The sequence below is a fragment of the Sus scrofa genome, chromosome 2 (assembly GCF_054392235.1).
Source record: "Sus scrofa isolate SSC_HxYL_T2T_F1_AM1 chromosome 2, Sscrofa_HxYL_maternal_Yorkshire_Landrace_v2.0, whole genome shotgun sequence".
Classification (NCBI taxonomy): Eukaryota; Metazoa; Chordata; class Mammalia; order Artiodactyla; family Suidae; genus Sus; species Sus scrofa.
The window spans coordinates 76,283,336-76,302,291 of NC_139384.1; the positions used below are offsets into that span (position 1 = coordinate 76,283,336).

The window sequence follows — 18,956 nt, forward strand, 5'->3', positions numbered from 1 at the left end:
CACCTCTCCTGATTCTCCAGATCCGGTCTCAGCCCACGAACCTCCTTCCCCCTTCTGCTCAACACCCAACTCTCCGGGGGGGTTCCCTATCTACCAAATTCTAGTCTCAGGCGGAGTCGTAAGCTTCGCGACACGCGCAGCAGGGTGGGATTTGTAGTTCTAGGTCCTCGGGGTGCGCAGGGGAAGGCTATTGCGCATGCGCAGAAGGCGTCTTTCTGCACGTGTCTCTCCGGACAGGCCTATGTCCAGCGGAGCCGGCTGAGGTGGGATCCCAGCCTACTCCTTTAGGCATCCCGATTGTTGGAGCGGAATTTGGCGCCAGCGGACCCTTCTTAAGCCCTGGTGGTCCGAGTATTCGGCAAGAGAGGCCTTAGGTACCTATTTTTCATGAATGAATGGGGCTGGGACTGACTTTTACGAAGGCTAGTGGACTGAGAAAACGGTCCCTCTCCTCCAGTCTGGTTCTAGAATTGACCTGTGCCTCTTCCGAGGACAAAACGTCCCTCAAGGCAGGGCAGGGTTGTCGTTTAGGATTAGAACCCTAGTTGATTCTGTAAATATTGGTTTAGGGAGGGGCCGAAAACACTAAAAGGGCGGCCTTGAGCCTCGCAGAATAACAGTCACGTTTTTGAAAAACAATTTACCACAAACCTGGTAATGCTTGATTTGGATTATCTATAACTCGGCTATTTCTATACCCATTTGACATGTGGGGACGCTAAAGCTCCGAGTGGCAGACGGTCTCCCACCCTTTAGTCAGCAGGGTCCGGGGATAGGGGGCCGGAACCGGGACGCTCCAGCTCCTCCCTACTCCGCTCCGCTCTCAAGAAAAGAGGTGCCCTACTTTGTCCTCAGAAGGCGCAAGAATCACGAAAATGCCTTTCTTCATCTTCTTTCCCCTACCTAAATTTTCTGAGCTGTTCCACATCATTCAGCTTCAGGTAGAGAAGGGAGTTGGGCTTTTTGCTCTAGCATTTATTCATTTTTTAATACCCTCTTTTTTTTTTTAATCCTTTTAAAAATTGTCAAACAGTACTAGAAAATGAATAATGCAAATATGGCAGAGGCATCTTTAGAAACCCAGCTCATCTCAGGCTCTCCCTTTGTCTGGCTTTCCTTCCTTTGTCTCTGGGGTATAAAGTCCATCCCAGGCTCAGTCCCCTCAGCTCTTTCCTTGCACGGGTATACTGTACTCCTTCTAAGTACCCTCTGGATGGGGGGAGGGAGGCAGAGTTCAGTTCTTAGAGGAGGGTCACAAAGGCGCAAGTGGCTCTGAGGGATTCCCAGGTCCATCATAGACCAGAAAGTCCCTCGCACCACCAAACTCCTGGTTCCAGCAAGGAGCTCTTGTCAGGCCAGCATGAGACAAGCTGAGAAAACGAGACGGTGGGAGGACCCGCTGGCCAGAGAGGCCAAGAGAGCCGCCAACTCTTTGGTCACGTGACCCGGCCTTGCCGGGCCCCGAGTCTCTCCGGGGCCAGGCCACGTGCGATCGCTGCTTCTCCGGATTGGCTCTTGCAGACCAGTTTGAACGGCGTACGGAAGCCGTCGCGGTTCATATACGGCCGCGATTTTCTTTTTTTTTTTCTTTTTTCTTTTTTTTTTTTTTTTTTTTTTTTTAATATTCCCTCTCTTTGGCTCTCTCCTTCCGCGCGAGTCTCTGGAGAAGCCGCAGCTTAAGGCCTCGCTGCTGCCGCCTGAGGCACGGTAAGTGGGCCTTACTCGAATCCCAGACAGCTCGGCCCTGGCTTGCGTCGACCCCCGCCGGGTTCCGGGCCTGCGCTGCGCGCGGCCCGGACGTCGGGGCCGCGCCTGACCGAGAAAGGCCGAGAACCCAGTTGGGCCCGATTGGCGAGGCAGCGAGAATGGGCCGGGGCGGGGGAGGGGGGTACCGAACGGGGCTTAGGGGGTGGGGCCTCGGAGCCGGGCCAGGTCCCGGTGCCACGAGAATCGGGCCAGTTGGACGGGTGGGGTCGGGCTGGAGGGGCTCTGATTGGGGGAAGCATTTGGGTACTGCTTAGGGCCTGATTGGGGCACGTCTCGAGGATCGGGTGTGTGGGGGACTGTTTCGGCGGGGCTTGGTTGGGTCTGATTGGGAGAGGCCGCGTTGAAAAGTTGGGGGGGGGGCTTTTAGGCCCCTGATAGGAAGGGGCATCAGACTTCGGCCTAGAGGGTTTTGCTGGGTCTCACTGCGAGGCGTAGCTGGGATCTGTTGGGGGAAATGCACTTGAGGGTGTTCAGCCAGGTTTGATTTGGGGGAGCTACAGGCATCAGTCGGAGGAGGTTTCCGGCTTGAGGTGGTGGGGAGCTTGGTCCAACTTGATTGGGGGAAGCCGCGGTGTTGATTAGCTGGAGTTAGTGCTGGCTGGGGCGGGGAGATTGGAGCAGTGTGGCGGGAGGCTTGGCCGGACCTGATGGGGAAGAGACAGGGATCCGTACAGGGGGCTTTTGTCGCTGGATAGGCAGGCTTGGCCAGCTCTCAGTTCGGAGAAGCTTTGAGGGACCTGTCTGGGGACTGCTTCAGGTCTGATTAAGGGGAATCACTGGACAGCGTGCCGGCACCAGAGAGACCACGGGGGCTGGGGCGCTATCGTGTTCTGGGGCAGGGCCCCTGGATGGGGAGGTGGCTGGGCCCTAGCCTAGCAGCTTCGAGGGAAGGGGAAGCCTTAGGGCGCGCAGCGTGGGGCGGCGGCATGGGCCGCGGTGGGACGAAGGCCCAGCGTTGGGTGCTATGAGGATTCACCGGGTCCCACCGCCTCGCGTGGCCCGCTTCCACATACCCCCACCCGCGGTCCCGAGCCCGCGACTGCGCGGCCGTGGATGGCGCAGCTGGCGGGGACCCCACACTTGGGCGGGTGTGGATCGGCGGCCTCCGCCTGTCCGCCGAGGACGCTCCCGTCCTGCTGCCGCAGCCGCCGCCGCCACCACCACCACCACCACCTCCACCTCAGCGGAGGCTCAGCCTGGGACTCACACGGAGTCCCCGGGATCCAGCGCTGATCCAGGCCCCTACCCCCGCAGTTCGCTTTGCGCCATGGACTGGCAGCCAGACGAGCAGGGCCTGCAGCAGGTCCTGCAGCTGCTCAAAGACTCGCAGTCGCCCAACACAGCCACACAGCGCATCGTGCAGGATGTATCCTTACTTCCTTCCGGGTCTGGGGGGACCGGGTAGACATGTGCAGCTCCTGAAGCCCAGAGAGGAAGGGACTTACTCTCTAGTTCCCAGACTCTGCTCTGACAGAAGCAGGCCTTGGCAGAGAATTGAGAATTAGAATTCTTGGCTCCCACTCCTAGAGGGAATGTGGCCCTGCAGGAGAAGGGGGACACTTTTAGATGGTACCCGGCTTTCAGCTTTAGTTTGGCTGAAAAAATTTCCTTTTTTTCAGTTGGCTGTTTAAAATACTGTAAGTTAAACTTGTGAATTACTTAAACCATTAGCAAGCTTCACTTGAAAATGTGAGTTCTCTTTTCTTCAAATAGAGGTGAGGTTTGTCATCCTTCTCCTGCTCTGACCATATCTTGAGGATTGGGAAGTTCAGGCATGCCTATCCACCCCCTGTATGAATCTCATGTGCCTGAAATGCTGTGTTATTCTAGGCATGGAAGTTGACAGGTGGGGTTGGGGGTCCCAGGATCTGGCTGCCTAGTCCTTGTAGGTAGTACCAGCTACGTGGTGACAAGACAGCCTCACCTGGGGAAGGCCCCTGTCTCCTAAGTCCCTTAACAACCTAGCAGAAACTCAAACAACTGAACCAGTTTCCTGACTTCAACAACTACCTGATATTCGTCCTGACCAGACTTAAGTCAGAAGGTACGCCCTCGGTGCCCCTCCATACAAGCTGGACCCCACTTCCTGCCCTGTGGTCCCCTGAGCCTCAGCTCTCTTCCCCCAGATGAGCCAACTCGCTCTCTCAGTGGCCTCATCCTAAAGAACAATGTGAAGGCGCATTACCAGAGCTTTCCACCACCTGTGGCCGACTTCATCAAACAGGAGTGTCTCAACAACATTGGCGATGCCTCCTCGCTCATCCGTGCCACCATAGGTGAGAGGGCACAGTGGGAGTCAGCTTGTGATGATGCCCTGCGCTATGCTCTTGGCCAGGAAGCTTATTAAGGATATTGATTAACTGAATGTTCCAGCACCCTGGATGGATAGCACTGTTACTTTTGCCATTTTCCAAATGAGGAAACTGAGGCACATAGATGTTAGGGGATTTGCCTGGTAAGTAGCAGCGCTCAGAAGTGACTAGGTCAGGTCTGTGCTCCAAACCATGCCCTCCTGAAACAGCTGTTCTTATTTCTGAGGCAGTCCCTCAATGTCCAGAGTTTTGTGTTAGGTCCTGAGGATGTAGCAGATTAAAATATGAGGGCTCCCTGTGAACTCTCACCAATAATAATTTAGGTGAAACTTGCGTGAGGTCTGCATTGGAGCTGGAAGGCTGCCTGGGAAGTTATGGAAGGATGACTGAGGATTTTCAAGCAATTTTACCTTAAGCCTTTTCACTACTGATAACACCAACCCTGCCATTTGTTCCCAGCTTACTTTTTTTTTTTTTTTTTTTTTTTTTTTGTAAATGGCCACACTTGTGGCATGTGGAGGTTCCCGGGCTAGGGATTGAGTCTGAGCCCCAGCTGTGACTTTTGCCACAGCTACACTGACCCAAGATGCTGCAGTCTGCAGTTGGATTCTTATCTTTTGTCTTTTTTTAGGACTGAACCCTCGGCATATGGAGGTTCCCAGGCTAGGGGTCCAATTGGAGCTGTAGCCACCAGCCTATACCACAGCCACAGCAACTTGGGATCCAAGCCGCATCCACGACCTACACTACAGCTCACGGCAATGCCAGTTCCTTAACCCACTGAGTGAGGCCAGATATCAAACCTTCATCCTCATGGATGCTAGTTGGGTTTGTTTGTTAACCACTGAGCCACGCTGGTATCTGCAGTTGGATTCTTAGTGCATAGCAGGAACTCTCCTAAGTTTACTGCCCCCCTTCCACTGCCAAGTTTTATTAAGTTATAATTGATGTATAACTGACGTATTCTTTTTAGATTTAAATGTAGGTCAACTTTTTTTTTTTTTTTTTTTTTTTTTTTGCTTTTAGGGCTGTCCCGTGGCATATGGAAATTCCCGGGCTAGGGGTTGAACTGGAGCTTCAGCTGCCAGCCTACACCACAGCCACAGCAATGCCAGATCTGAGCCGCATCTGTGACCTACACCATAGCTCACAGCAATGCTGAATCCTTAACCTACTGAGGGAGGCCAGGGATTGAATCCGTAACCTCATGGACCCTTGTTGGGTTCCTTAGCCACTGAGCCATGAAGGGAGCTCCTAAATCTGTATCAACTTTTTTTTTTTTTGTCTTTTTGCCATTTCTTGGGCTGCTCCGGCGGCATATGGAGGTTCCCAGGCTGGGGGTCAAATAGGAGCTGTAGCTGCCAGCCTACACCAGAACCACAGCAACGTGGGATCCAAGCCACATCTGCAGCCTACACCACAGCTCACGGCAACGCCGGATCCTTAACCCACTGAGCAAGGCCAGGGATCGAACCCGCAACCTCATGGTTCCTATTTGGATTTGTTAACCACTGAGCCACGATGGGAACTCCAATCGGTCTCAACTTTTATTTATTTATTTATTTTTTTGTCTTTTTGCTATCTCTTTGGGCCGCTCCCGCGGCATATGGAGGTTCCCAGGCTAGGGGTCGAATCGGAGCTGTAGCCACTGGCCTACGCCAGAGCCACAGCAACGCTGGATCCGAGCCGCGTCTGCAACCTACACCACAGCTCACGGCAACGCTGGATCGTGTATCAACTTTTAAAAATTACTTTAGGAGTTCCCCCTGTGGTGCAACAGGATCAAGAGTGTCTCTGGAGCACTGGGATACGGGTTCAACCTCTGGCCGGGCACACTGGGTTAAGGATCTGGCATTGCCATAGCTGTGGTGTAGGTCACAACTGTGGCTCAGATCTGATCCCTGGTCCGAGAACTCCATACGCTGTAGGATGGCCCCCCAAAATAAAATAAATGCAATAAAAACAGAAAAACAGGGAGTTCCCATGTGGCACAGTGGGTCAAGGATCTGGTGTTGTCACTGCAGTGGCTTGAGTTGCTGTTGTTGTACAGGTTTGATCCCTGGCCCCACAATTTCTGCAAGTTGTGGGTGTAGCCAAAAACAAAAGAAACAAATATAGTATTAAATTTGAACTAGTTACTGGACCTACTGGAAGTGCTGAATCTTGAGGCCTGCTGTCTTTGTTCAAAGTGATCCTTAGCTCCCTCTGAGGCCAGCAGAAGGATCTGGATTTACCAAGCTCATTCTAAGTGCCAGGTTGTGCTCTTGAGTTAAATCCTTGAAGCATCCCAGTTGCCCTAGGAGGCTGGTGTTCTTTACCCACCCTGAGACATAGAGAGCTTAGGTGATGTGGCCACGGTCACACAGATGGGTGGGATGGGGACTCTACTCACAGTCTACCACTACAGGGAACATCTTTCCCAGCAGACATGTGAACCAGGGTCATCTGGCATGTTGCCTTGTGACAGCTTAACCCCTGTGAAACACTGCCACCTTTTGGCTTTAAATACCATCTCTGCACTGACATCACCCACATTCAGCTCAGCTGCCAGACTCCTCCACAGTCCTTGCCCTTCCCCTTCTGATGCCTGCCTACTGCAGTTCACACTCGGGTTTCTTTTTTTTCTGTCTTTTTTTTTTTTTCCCCAGGGCCGCACCTGTGGCACATGGAGGTTCCCAGGCCAGGGGTCTAATCAGAGCTGTAGCCATTGCCCTACGCCAGAGCCATAGCAACACCAGATCCGAGCCACGTCTGCAACCTACACCACAGCTCACATCCTTAACTCACTGAGCGAGGCTAGGGATCGAACCCGCAACCTCATGGTTCCTAGTCAGGTTCATTAACCAGTGTGCCATGATGGGAACTCCACACTTGGGTTTCTAATAAGCAGGACAAATCCTCTCTGAGGCCACTGCACCCCTATATGACCTGCCTCATCCACCTCCCAGCCCTCACCCCCACCCTTCATTCTCTTTGCTCAGCCCCACTGGCTCTTTACCCATCTTTGCATATCTCAGGCCTGCTGCTGCCCCTGACTGGGCCTTTGTACCTACCGGTCCCTCTGCCTGTGATGCTCTTTTCCCAGGGACCTGGATGGCTTCTCCCTCACCTTCTCAGGTCTTTGCCCAGTTATCAAGGTGTCACCTGGTAAGGTCTTCTCTAGCCACCCAGTTCAAATTTGTTACCCTCACCTTCAGCCCTTACAAACCATTTTCTCTGCTTTATTTCCTCCCGTAGCTCTTGGCATCTAGCCTCCCAGGTCTTTTGCTGATTTATCTTTACCTCCCAGTCTCCGTCACTAGACAGCTCCTGTGAGTAGGGATTTTGTGTTTAGTTTTGTGCTGCATCCTAGGGCTTGAAACAGAGCAGGCTCACATTAGGGCTCAAAGGACCTCAAAAAGGGTGCATAGAGCTTCTAGGGGGTAGTATACAGAAAATGTGCAGGGTGAGGGTGCAGCAGGGAGGGCCAGGATGCCAGACAGGCCTGAACCCAGCCTGAGGCAGCATCCTTTCCTGGCCGCCCCAGGCATTCTCATCACCACCATCGCTTCCAAGGGTGAGCTGCAGATGTGGCCTGAGCTGTTGCCCCAGCTGTGCAACCTACTCAACTCGGAGGATTACAACACATGTGAGGTAAGCAACAAGCCATGGCCTCTTTAAGCGGGAGCTGGGGCTGGACCAGGACCCACGCCCATTTGACAGTTCGCCTCCACTCAGGGAGCCTTTGGAGCCCTGCAGAAGATCTGCGAAGACTCATCTGAACTTCTAGACAGCGATGCCCTCAACAGGCCGCTCAACATCATGATCCCCAAGTTCCTACAGTTCTTTAAGCACTGCAGCCCCAAGATCCGGTGGGTGCGGCTCCCCATGGGCCTGCAGGGGGTCTGGAGCAGGTGGGACAGGTGGGGTTAGGGGTGACCTGCGTGCCTGCTCCCTGCCAGGTCCCATGCCATTGCCTGTGTGAATCAGTTCATAATGGACCGGGCCCAGGCACTGATGGACAACATCGACACTTTCATCGAGGTGGGCCACTGGGCTGGGGGTGAACAGGGGGAGGGCCAGGGGCCCAGCTGCAGCTGACCCAGGCTTCCCCGCAGCATTTGTTCGCCTTGGCTGTGGACGATGACCCCGAGGTGCGGAAGAACGTGTGCCGGGCGCTGGTGATGCTGCTGGAAGTGCGGATCGACAGGCTCATCCCCCACATGCACAGCATTATCCAGGTGTGCAGGTCCAGGGCCAGCCCAAGTAGGTAGTGCAGGGTGAGAGGCAGGCAAGGAGCCACCCTTAGATGGGCCAGCCCTTAGCCTTTCTCCTACCCCACCCCAGTACATGCTGCAGAGGACCCAGGACCACGATGAGAACGTGGCCCTTGAGGCCTGCGAGTTCTGGCTGACGCTGGCTGAGCAGCCCATCTGCAAGGAAGTCCTGGCCTCCCACCTGGTCCAGTGAGTGCTGCCTCTGCCCTCTGTCCCAGCCCTAGCCTCCATCCTTTGCTCTGGCTCTGCCTTCCCTTCTGGCTAGCTCCCGTGCTAGCTGCAGTCCACATCTTCCATCTCAGTTTACTTTTATGCCTTTGTATGTTGATTTTGCAAATGATAAGTATAACTTAAAATTAGGTCAAGATATGTGTGGAAAAAATGAAAAAGTCAACAGAGGCTTTAGGCATAGCTGGATCCAGGTGCTCAAAAAGATGTGAAAGGCATCTAAGTCTCAGATCTACTTCCTTGTGTCACTTTTTTCTTAGGCACAACTTTCCCTACATCATGGTAGTGTTGTGATCTACAGTGTTCCAGTTTAGAACCTCGGAGTAAAGAAATTGTCTTTTGGAGTTCTTTTGTGGTGCAGTGGGTTAAGGATCCAGCATTGTCATTGCAGTAGATCGTGTCGCTGCTGTGGCATGGGTTCAATCCCTGGATAAAAACTTCCACATGCTGTGGGCGTGGCCAAAAAAATTCTCTCTCAGTATCTCCAACAAAAGTCCTAGGGCTGATCCTCCTTAACCAACTTGGATCGCTTGTCAGTGAAGGCTCTAATCAAAATCTCTGATCCCAGAATTTCCATTGTGGCTCAGTGGGTTAAGAACCCAGTCTAGTCTTCCACGAGGATACAGGTTTGATCCCTGGCCTCACTCACTGGGTTAAGGATCTAGCATTGCTGCAAGCTGTGTCATAGGATGTAGATGTGGCTCAGATCCAGCGTGGCTCTGGCTGTGGCATAAGCTGGCGGCAGCATCTCCAATTCGACCCCTAACCTGAGAACTTCCATATGCCCCGGGTGTGGCCCTAAAAAGAAAAAAAATTTTCCAATCCTGAGGTGCCTGGGCTCCAGCTGAGAGGGTGGGCTGCCCTGCCTGTTTGCTTCTCTATCCGGGCCCCAACCCAGAGAAGTATCTGGTGATGGGGCCACATGTCCTTGTGTTATGGCATGCTAGGGGTCAGGCACTATTCCAACCTCGCTGTATTCAGGAGTCTGGAAATCACTGAGTGGCCCACGGGTCTGGGTCAAGAGTCTTCCTTTGGAGGTAGGAGCAGTATCAGCTCTGACCCAGTCACAGTGGCTGAGACTCCGTTGGCATAGCACCCACTGAGGGCAATGAATAGATGCAGGACAAGCAGAGTTAGCATGATCAGTCTGCTCCTGGCCCCCTGACCTCCTGCCCACACCTTTGCTTCTCTCTTCCCCAGGCTGAGTCCCTCTGGGGTCCCTGCCTCCAGATTAACCGCTTTCTCTCCCAACAGGTTGATCCCCATCCTGGTAAATGGGATGAAGTACTCGGAAATCGACATCATCCTGCTCAAGGTTCGTTAGGGCTGACCAGCAGGCTGGGGGGCTGGGGTTGGAGACCTCTGTGGCACCTAGCGATCTGCCTGGCTCTGCAGGGGGACGTGGAGGAGGATGAAGCAGTCCCCGACAGCGAGCAGGACATCAAGCCACGTTTCCACAAGTCACGCACAGTGACACTGCCCCATGAGGCTGAGAGGCCTGATGGCTCTGAGGACGCAGAGGATGACGATGATGACGATGCTCTGTCCGACTGGAATCTGAGTGAGTGGCCTGGCCTGGGGTGAGAAGGGGGAGGTAGAGGCCAGCCAGCCCTGGGGTCTCTCTCAGGAGGTGACTAGAAACTAAGGCAGAGCTAATCATGAAGATTGTAATCATTGATCTCTGATCCCAGGGGGTATAAAGAGGAGGGCTGGTGGCCTGCCCTATGTGCCTGCCTTGGCCTGTCCCCCCAATTTCCCCTCCTGCCTCAGGGAAGTGCTCAGCAGCTGCGCTGGACGTTCTGGCCAACGTCTTCCGGGAGGAACTGCTGCCCCACCTGCTGCCCCTGCTCAAGGGTCTCCTCTTCCATCCCGAGTGGGTGGTCAAGGAGTCAGGCATCCTGGTGCTGGGTGCCATTGCCGAGGGTAAGTGACCTGCCAGCCTGGCTGAGCCCAACCTCTCATCCTTGAGGTGGTGTGAGAGAGGGGGCCCAGCCCAGGCAGGGCTTTGGGGGTGGGGGTGTGCCATTCCCACACACTCTCCAGAGGCCTGCACACCCCACCCCAGACAGCTCTTGGATTTGAGTCTTCCCCTCAGCTCGTGGGCCTGAAAGGGACCCTCAAAATGCAAGCCTTCTCCTTACTTCTCATGGACAGGCATTTCTGTGGGGTCATGAGCATAATTACAGTGACAACAATAGGAATTAGAGCTTGTACATAGCAGGCAGCCTCGTCCTGTGGGCTCCCCACCACCTGAGGTGGTGGGTTGTTTAGACAGGGAAACTAAGGTGCAGAGAGAATTGTGCCACTTCCCTGAAGCTGGGCCTCAGACCTGCTCTGGCTGTGAGGCTGGCCTGCAGAAGTGTGCCGGGGTGGTGTTTCCTTAAACTTCACATGCTGTATGGGCATGGCTTTTGGGCTCCCTTTGTCCTGATGGGGTGTATGGCATTAATTTACCAGAGGGCTTTGCAGATCTGTTATAGGTGGCACATGTGGCCACCTCAGCATCCAGCCTTGACAAACAGATGGGGCTGCAGGATCCCTCACCCTGGAGAGCTTTTGAAAATTTTCCAAGGAAATGCTTCTTCATATGAAATGTGATGTATCTCATGTTCACAAGGCACTGGCATATGAAAGTTCCCAGGCTTGGGGTCGAATCAGAGTTATAGCTGCCAGCCTATGCCATAGCTCATGGCAACGCCAAATCCTTAACCCACTGAGTGGGGCCAGGGATTGAACCTGCATCCTCATGGATACTAGTCGGGTTTGTTACCACTGAGCCACAACGGGAACTCCGTGTGTATGTTAATAGACTATGTGAGGTGTTCTACATTTTAATGGGGAAAGAGCTCAAGGAATTGACCCTAAGCTGGTAAAAATAGAACTCAGGGCTTGGATTTTGGGGGTGTGCTGTTATCTGTGTACCATAGAGGAAGAAAGACATATTTAAAGCTTTTTAGAAAGAGAAAATGAAAAGTAGAAAAAGGAAAATCACAAACATCCAAGAAAGTTTTCAAAAGAAAGGTACCTTCTATCTGTCTGGGTTGCTGCTGCCCATAAAGCTCAGGTCACTGTGCAGCCTCTGCCATCTATGAATAAATAGTAACCAGATAAAAACAGTACAAGCCCTGGCATGGAGTGGAGCTGAGGGAGAAGAAAGCCTTGCCCTGATGCTGTGTCCCATCCCCCACCCCCACCCCTGATCTGTGACTCTGAGGCAGTTTTTTTTTTTTTTTTTTTTATGGCTGCACCTGCAGCATGTGGAAGTTCCCAGGCTAGGGGTTGAATTAGAGCTGCAGCTGCCAGCCTAAGCCACAGCCACAACACCACCAGATCTGAACCACTTCTGTGACCTACACCGCAGCTCGTGGCAATGCCAGATCCTTAGGGATTTAACCCTCATCCTCATGGATACTAGTTGGGTTTGTTACTGCTGAGCCACAATGGCACCTCCTGAGCTAGTTATTTAACCTCCAAGCCTCAGTTTCCCCTTCTGTCAGGTGGGGCTGATCCTCTCTCCCCAGAAGGGTGGATGTGGACTGGTCACTCGGGCTCAGCCTTTCCTCTCTGCCTGCTTCTTGCAGGCTGCATGCAGGGCATGGTGCCCTACCTGCCAGAGCTGATCCCACACCTCATCCAGTGCCTGTCGGACAAGAAGGCCCTGGTCCGCTCCATCGCCTGCTGGACACTGAGCCGCTATGCCCACTGGGTGGTCAGCCAGCCTCCCGACATGCATCTCAAGCCTCTGATGACAGAGCTGCTCAAGCGTATCCTGGACGGCAACAAGAGGGTGCAGGAGGCGGCCTGCAGGTGACCCTCAACCCTGGCCCCACAGCCCTCACCTCCCCTGGCCCCTCCGGCTGCCCTCTGGGAAGTGATGATACTCATGACCCCTGACATTGAGCTGATTTCTCAGTATTCGTACTGGCTGATCCTGAGTGCGCCTTCCGTGACCCTATTCGGGGCCTAGCCCTGCCTGTGGCTGCCCACTAACCCCCTCCCCGCCTCCAGCGCCTTCGCCACCCTGGAGGAGGAGGCCTGCACGGAGCTGGTGCCTTACCTCAGCTACATCCTGGACACCCTCGTTTTTGCCTTTGGCAAGTACCAGCACAAGAACCTGCTCATCCTCTATGATGCCATCGGCACCCTGGCCGACTCTGTGGGCCACCACCTCAACCAACCGGTGAGACCCTACAGCGGCTCCCTCCTCCTGACCCCCATGCCCCTTGGCACCTGGTGACCTGGCGGCGACCCATGTCGCACGCCAGGAACGTGGCCATGACCTCGACAGGCAGACAGACAGACCTGGCCCCTGCCCTCGCCCTGCTCCCAGTCTAGTGGGGGAGACAGACAGTTATGAGACAGCGTGGTAAGTGCTGTGCCGGCGGAGCTCAGGGGCCTGTGGGAAGGGAAGCAAGAGGCACTGACTCAGGCTCCGCTGGGGCAGGGGATTGGTGGGGGTTATGCTCGTGATGGGCGAGAAGGGAGTGAACCAGAAGGGCCTGGAGGTCTGGCTGCATGGTGAGGCCTTGCAGGACCCCACGAGCCAAAGCAAGGAGCCTAGACCTATCACTCAGTTGATGGGTACCTCAGAGTCACAGGGAGCCCTGCTGGTTCCCAGTCCACTGCCCACACCCAGGGAGCCCCAACTTCTGCTCCCTCTCCAGGAATATATCCAGAAGCTGATGCCTCCACTGATCCAGAAGTGGAATGAGCTCAAGGACGAAGACAAGGACCTCTTCCCTCTGCTAGAGGTGGGTGAACTCCAGGCCCTCTCCCATGGCCCTGTCCCACTGGCCTGAGTTCACCTTTCCTGCCCTCCTCCCTGCCAGTGCCTGTCATCAGTGGCCACCGCCCTGCAGAGTGGCTTCCTGCCCTATTGTGAGCCTGTGTACCAACGCTGCGTTACCCTGGTGCAGAAGACACTGGCCCAGGCCATGGTGAGCATCCTGCCACCACCCCACCTCCCGCTGCTGCCCCAGCCTGGGGCCACCTCCCTCACCCATCCCCCTGCCACCTTCTATGCCTAGATGTACACCCAGCACCCTGAGCAGTACGAGGCACCTGACAAGGACTTCATGATCGTAGCACTGGACCTACTCAGCGGCCTGGCTGAGGGCCTGGGTGGGCACGTGGAGCAGCTGGTAGCCCGCAGCAACATCATGACACTGCTTTTTCAGTGCATGCAGGTGGGTGGACGCCTTGTCTCCCAACAGCCTTTGTGGGCTGCTTGGGCAGCAGACTCAGGGCCTTGGTTATGTCCCAAGGACATCAGGGAGAACAGACTCGTTAAGAAAAAAAAACTTATAATTATTTTTGAAAGTGATTCAGAGAAACATGAGTGGAAAAAAAAGACATGAGTAAAATCTCATTGAAAAACAAACAATGGGGAGTTCCTGCTATGGCACAGTGGGTTAAGGATCCAGTTTTGCTTTAGCTGCAGCTTTGATTTGATCCCTGGCCTGAGAACTTCCATATTCTGCATGAGGGTACAGCCAGAAAAGGAAAGAAAGAAAGGAAAAGAAAAGGCAAACAACGTAGAAAAAATTTGAAGTAGAAAAATAAGAAATGTGAAAGCACAAGCCCCTCTAAAATCACTTCTGACCCATCCTCTAGTGCACTAGGATGCGCAGCAGTTCCAGGCCCCTCCCCCCCCCCCCCCCCCCGCCCGTAGTGGTACCCTGAGCAAAGCACTCTCATCCATATGCCTCCCGAGTCCCAGGTGTATAGATGGGGCCTGCAGCCATGGTGCTGGCAAGTGGCAGGGTCGAGACATGCTCCCTTAACTGCCCTGTATCAAGGGGTTAGTTGGGACTCTGGCTGGGTGTGGGGAGGGGATTCCTGCCATGCTGACCCTCCTCGGACCCCCAGGACTCGATGCCTGAGGTCCGGCAGAGCTCCTTCGCCCTCCTGGGAGACCTCACCAAAGCCTGCTTCATCCACGTCAAGCCCTGTATCGGTATGACACCCATTTCATCCTTACCCCACAACCCCAGCCCTGGCCTCAAATGATGGAGAGATGACCTGGGAGGACCATGACCGAACTGGGATGTATTCGTACTGTCTGATGAGGCCTGCCCCGCTGGTTCCAAGAGCTTACCCTGCCTGGCCCTCCTGCCCCAGTGCCCCCTTTTCTCCCCACCAGCCGAGTTTATGCCCATCTTGGGCACCAACTTGAACCCTGAGTTCATCTCTGTCTGCAACAATGCCACCTGGGCCATTGGTGAGATCTGCATGCAGATGGGTAAGTACCCCACAGGTAGGCAGGCCCTATCTCTCCCCATTGGCTTGTTCCCAGCCAGGGGGCAGGGGCCAGGCTCTCTCTGACAGGTTCCCTCTAGAGCCCTTGTGCTCCATGCAGGAGGTTCTAATTGGCCAGGGACAAGAGGACCCCTCTGAGTGTTTTCCATCGGAGGTGGAGGCAAATTTCTGAAAGGCCATCTGTAATTGTCTTCTCCAAAGAGGTGGGACAGGAGACCTGTACTTATTGGACTGTTTGCCACCTCCCTACCCTCCAAGCTAAAAGGCCCACTGAGGGAGTTCCTGCTTTGGAACAACAGGATCGGCTGTGTCTTGGGAGTGCTGGGGCACAGGTTCCATCCTGGCCCAGCACAGTGGGTTAAGGATCTGGCATTGCTGCAGCTGTGGCTTAGGTTGTGACTGTGGCTCGGATATGATCCCAGGCCCAGAATTCCATATGCTGCGGGGTGGCCAAAAAAGAAAAGACAAAACAAAACAAAACAAAAACAAAGGTCCACCAGGGTTAGTTTGGGGACTCTGACCTCTTCCCTGCTCCCTACCTACCCTCCCCGCCCAGGGAGGTGGGTGGTGTGGTCTCACCCTGGTGTCAAGCAGTGACTCCAGGGAAGTTTCTGGTGTTTGGAGGGTGTGGGTCCGTTTCTGACTGGTCACGAATCCTGGACTACAAATCAGCCAGGGAGGGTTTTATTTCCTCATTGGCTGGCCAGTATCTGGATGTAACTGGGGTCAGTGTGGGGTGTGGGCAGTGTGGGCTCTGACTGGCCTATCCTCCAGGGGCAGAGATGCAGCCCTATGTGCAGATGGTCCTCAACAACCTGGTGGAGATCATTAACCGGCCCAACACGCCCAAGACGCTGCTGGAAAACACAGGTGGGCGCCAGGCCTGGGCCATTGCCACCCCTTTGCTGGCCTCCCAGAGGTGGGGTTCTGGCTGGGAGGGTAGTTGACAAGAGGCCTTAGGAAGGAGCCAGGGAGGGTGACTGGAAAGACCTGGAATGGAGCTGTGGGAGGAGCCCTAAGAAAGATGCTGGCCTTGGGGGAGAACTGGTTGAGACCAAAGTGGGGCGAGGAGGAGACTCTGACAGAACCTGGCTTGGGGGCCCGTGGGGCAGGGGCTGGTGCCTTGTGCCAGAGGCCCCGCCACGTACTGGGGCCGCTCGGGGTTGCAGGTCGCCTGACGAGTCCCTCTGCCATTCCAGCCATCACCATCGGCCGCCTGGGCTACGTGTGCCCACAGGAGGTGGCACCCATGCTGCAGCAGTTCATCCGGCCTTGGTGTGTGCCCACCCCTAGATGCCTGTCTCCGCCCCACCATGCCCCGGTCTCCTGCTTCGCCCCCGCCCCCCACAAAGATACATGTCCCACCCCAGCCCACCACCCACTGACGTCCTGCCCCCTGGCTGATTCCTCCTGCTCACCATCCTCACAGGTGCACATCCCTCAGGAACATCAGGGACAACGAGGAGAAGGACTCAGCCTTCCGAGGCATCTGCATGATGATAGGCGTCAACCCCGGGGGCGTTGTGCAGGTTGGGGCAGCTGGGCTCTGAGGGAAGGCACTGGGGCTGGGCTTGGACGGCCCCTCACATGGGACCTGTCACGTTTCAGGACTTTATTTTCTTCTGCGACGCTGTAGCCTCCTGGGTGAGCCCGAAGGATGACCTTCGGGACATGTTTTATAAGGTGAGGCTCCCGGCTTGGTCCTGACCTAGTCTCGGGAGGCGGCAGGGTGGGGCGAGTCCGAGTTCACCCTGCTCTGCTCTGGGGCGCCCTTCACCCCCTCCCTCGCTGCAGATCCTCCACGGCTTCAAAGACCAAGTTGGGGAGGAGAACTGGCAGCAGTTCTCAGAGCAGTTTCCGCCGCTGCTTAAGGAGAGGCTAGCTGCCTTCTATGGGGTCTAGACGAGCATCGAGCATCGAGACTGCCAGGTGAGGCAGCCCAGCGCAGAGGGGGCTGGCTCTGTGGTGGGAGCCAAGGGGTCGCAGGCCCTGACCCCCTCCTCTCCTCACAGGTTTCTGTCTGCGTCGTCGCCAGAGGGGTTGCCGGGGAGCGCACTGCGTCCAGAAGTTGCTGTGCCCTGGTCGAGGGGGGTTAGGGAGGAGTGAGTGGGACCTAAATCCAGACGCCTTCCCCGTCTATCTACCTGCCGCGGCCGGCCCATAGGCCGGTCAGCGGGTGGGCAGGTGGGTGGGGCCTCCACGCTCATCCTATAAATGGGAGGGGGGTGGGACTTCTTGGCAGCAGGGCCCCTTGCTCTAATTGGGGTCACCTCAGGCAGCCTTCTTGGATATGCCTTGTGGGAGGGAAGAATCAACACGGCCGACCAAATCCGGCTTAGGATGAGGCAAGGGAAAAAGCAGGCGGGGAGGGGGTCCTTGTAGAGACACGTAATCTCACACGTACACACGTGGCTACACGCATGTGCGGGCGCTGCAGCCAGCCAGGCTGGGCCAGCCGCCCCACCATTTCCCCGACTGCATGGAGACAGTAGAATTAGTGAACCCCTCAGTTAACTCGTAAGGCCTTCCGTGTAACCTGCATCTAGAGTTTAAGAAGCTTCTGCTGTTTTGCCGGAATTGGCGGTGATTGGGGAGGGCTGGGTGGGTTCGGGACCTTCGCTGGGACCCTGGGGCCGGGGGAAGAGGACGGCCACCTTGGGGCTGTCCAGTCAGCACGTGCACGCTTTGGACCTGTTCTGCACACTTCTTGCCAGCTCTGTGGCAGCCTCAGCCAGTGTGTCCCCCTCCTTTACCTTCCCAGCCGGAAGAGTGGGGACCACAGAAGTGGCCGGGGCTGGCCAGAGGTCACTCTTTCTTCCTCCCCTGTGCTCCAGCAACTTTCGAAGATACTGGGCTGGGACATTTTTCCCCCTGAAAAGAGCCGGGGGCAGCCAGAGCTGCTGACACCCACCTCCTCCATGAGCAAGTCTGTTTCTCTGCTTCTGAGAACCCTCTTCCAGGCCTAAGTTTCAACACAAGGGCCAGGGCTGGGGCATTTAATTGGTGGTGACAGAGAACAAAGGCTTTTGCTTTGCTAGCAAGAAGAAAACTGAAGGCTAAGGGTGGTGTACCCCCTGACCCCCCTCTGGGACTTCCTGGTCATCACAGCTCCCAGGAGGTCTCAAGACCCTACCAGACTGGGGTAGTGATTCTAGGGAAACTTCTCAGATTGGTTGGGGATGTGGTCACAGTGGGAGAGGCTCCCCTACAAAGGGAGGGATGTGTTTACTTCCCAGTTGGCCTCAGAACTGAAACCAGGCCCTGCAGTCCCCTTAATGTGTTTTCCTTTTTCTCTTCCCTGCTTTCTACTTATTTCGGGAACTCTTTTGCGGTTTGGGGGAGGGGAGTTGACTGGATACCTGCATCCTGGGGCCTTCTCCATCCATCCTTTAGGAGCCCTGGACCACACCCCCATCATAGCCCTGTGTCTTCTGTCAGACAGGGTCAGGCCCTGCCTCTATGCCCAGGGGCACTTGGTGCACATTCCATAAACTCAGCTGGTTCTCCCACTGTGAAACTCCAGCAGGTCTCTGGAAGCCATTTGTAAAAAAGAAAAGAAAAAGAAAAAAAAAATTAAACACCATTTAATTTTCTGGTAATTCCAGTTCTTTGGAGCATCCTCTGCTGGGTCTTGGGGGTGTGTAGATTGGCTGTCTGGTGGGATTGGTAACCCCTTCTCCACCCAGGATGGGGGGATCCAGCCACCTTCAGGGAAGGGGAGCCTGGTTCTAGTTATCTTTTTTCTTTCTTTCTTTTTTTTAATTAAGAAAACTATTTAATTTTTTTAACTTATTTTTGGTTGATTTTTGCACAACGAAGTTTCAGCTTCTCAACCTTTTCCCCTGCCCAGGGCTTCAGACCCTGACTGGCCTCAACCTTCAGTCCCTTTTTCCCCTATCCCTCTTTCCCCCTCATCCTCTTCCTCCTGTGGGCTCCAGGGTCTGTCCATTTGTTACCGTGCTGTGCTGGGGATTAGCGCCAAGGTGGCGTGAGATTCCACTTGTGTAGAACTTTGTTGAGTAAAGATCAGTTTCTTGTGAAACCTTGGTCTCCATCTGGCGTCTTGTGTCCTGGGCTTTGGCAATAGAGAAGAAAGGTGGAGGAGTTCCTGTTGTGGCTCGGTGGTAGCAAACCT

The 18,956-nt window shown here is 54.8% G+C and overlaps 1 protein-coding gene and 2 non-coding genes across 13 annotated transcripts; all 3 read left to right on the forward strand.

Annotated features, from left to right (window-relative positions):
- Positions 1–1,517: 1,517 nt before the first annotated feature.
- Positions 1,518–18,863, forward strand: TNPO2 (transportin 2). Of its 11 annotated transcripts, none has more exons than XM_003123316.6 (25): positions 1,518–1,707; positions 3,022–3,133; positions 3,736–3,811; positions 3,894–4,043; positions 7,606–7,712; positions 7,797–7,930; positions 8,021–8,102; positions 8,177–8,299; positions 8,406–8,524; positions 9,818–9,878; positions 9,959–10,124; positions 10,334–10,486; positions 12,145–12,370; positions 12,572–12,743; positions 13,228–13,314; positions 13,393–13,500; positions 13,591–13,749; positions 14,432–14,519; positions 14,706–14,804; positions 15,596–15,691; positions 15,991–16,096; positions 16,251–16,350; positions 16,430–16,504; positions 16,616–16,750; positions 16,834–18,863. In XM_003123316.6, exons 2-24 carry the CDS (start codon positions 3,035–3,037, stop codon positions 16,721–16,723), a joined length of 2,694 nt encoding a protein of 897 aa, XP_003123364.2. In that variant the 5' UTR covers positions 1,518–1,707; positions 3,022–3,034; the 3' UTR covers positions 16,724–16,750; positions 16,834–18,863. The 11 variants fall into 11 exon arrangements, 9 of the variants coding, with proteins under 9 accessions (XP_003123364.2, XP_020939388.1, XP_084868853.1 ...); XM_021083729.2 differs by having other exon boundaries at positions 16,021–16,096; XM_085012725.1 differs by lacking the exon at positions 1,518–1,707 and adding an exon at positions 1,796–2,051 and having other exon boundaries at positions 16,021–16,096.
- On the forward strand, positions 12,429–12,497 carry LOC146405474 (small nucleolar RNA SNORD41). Its single transcript, XR_014839255.1, has one exon. It is a non-coding gene; the product is annotated as a small nucleolar RNA SNORD41 (small nucleolar RNA).
- LOC146405475 (small nucleolar RNA ZL2) lies at positions 14,561–14,635 on the forward strand. Its single transcript, XR_014839261.1, has one exon. It is a non-coding gene; the product is annotated as a small nucleolar RNA ZL2 (small nucleolar RNA).
- Positions 18,864–18,956: the final 93 nt, after the last annotated feature.

Excerpts from the sequence above, each read along its gene's own strand:
- TNPO2 (XM_003123316.6), top strand. The coding sequence starts at position 3,035 with ATGGACTGGCAGCCAGACGAGCAGGGCCTGCAGCAGGTCCTGCAGCTG. Across the intron at positions 13,501-13,590 it reads AGACACTGGCCCAGGCCATG|ATGTACACCCAGCACCCTGA; the intron begins GTGAGCATCCTG and ends TTCTATGCCTAG. Across the intron at positions 16,505-16,615 it reads TTCGGGACATGTTTTATAAG|ATCCTCCACGGCTTCAAAGA; the intron begins GTGAGGCTCCCG and ends CCCTCGCTGCAG.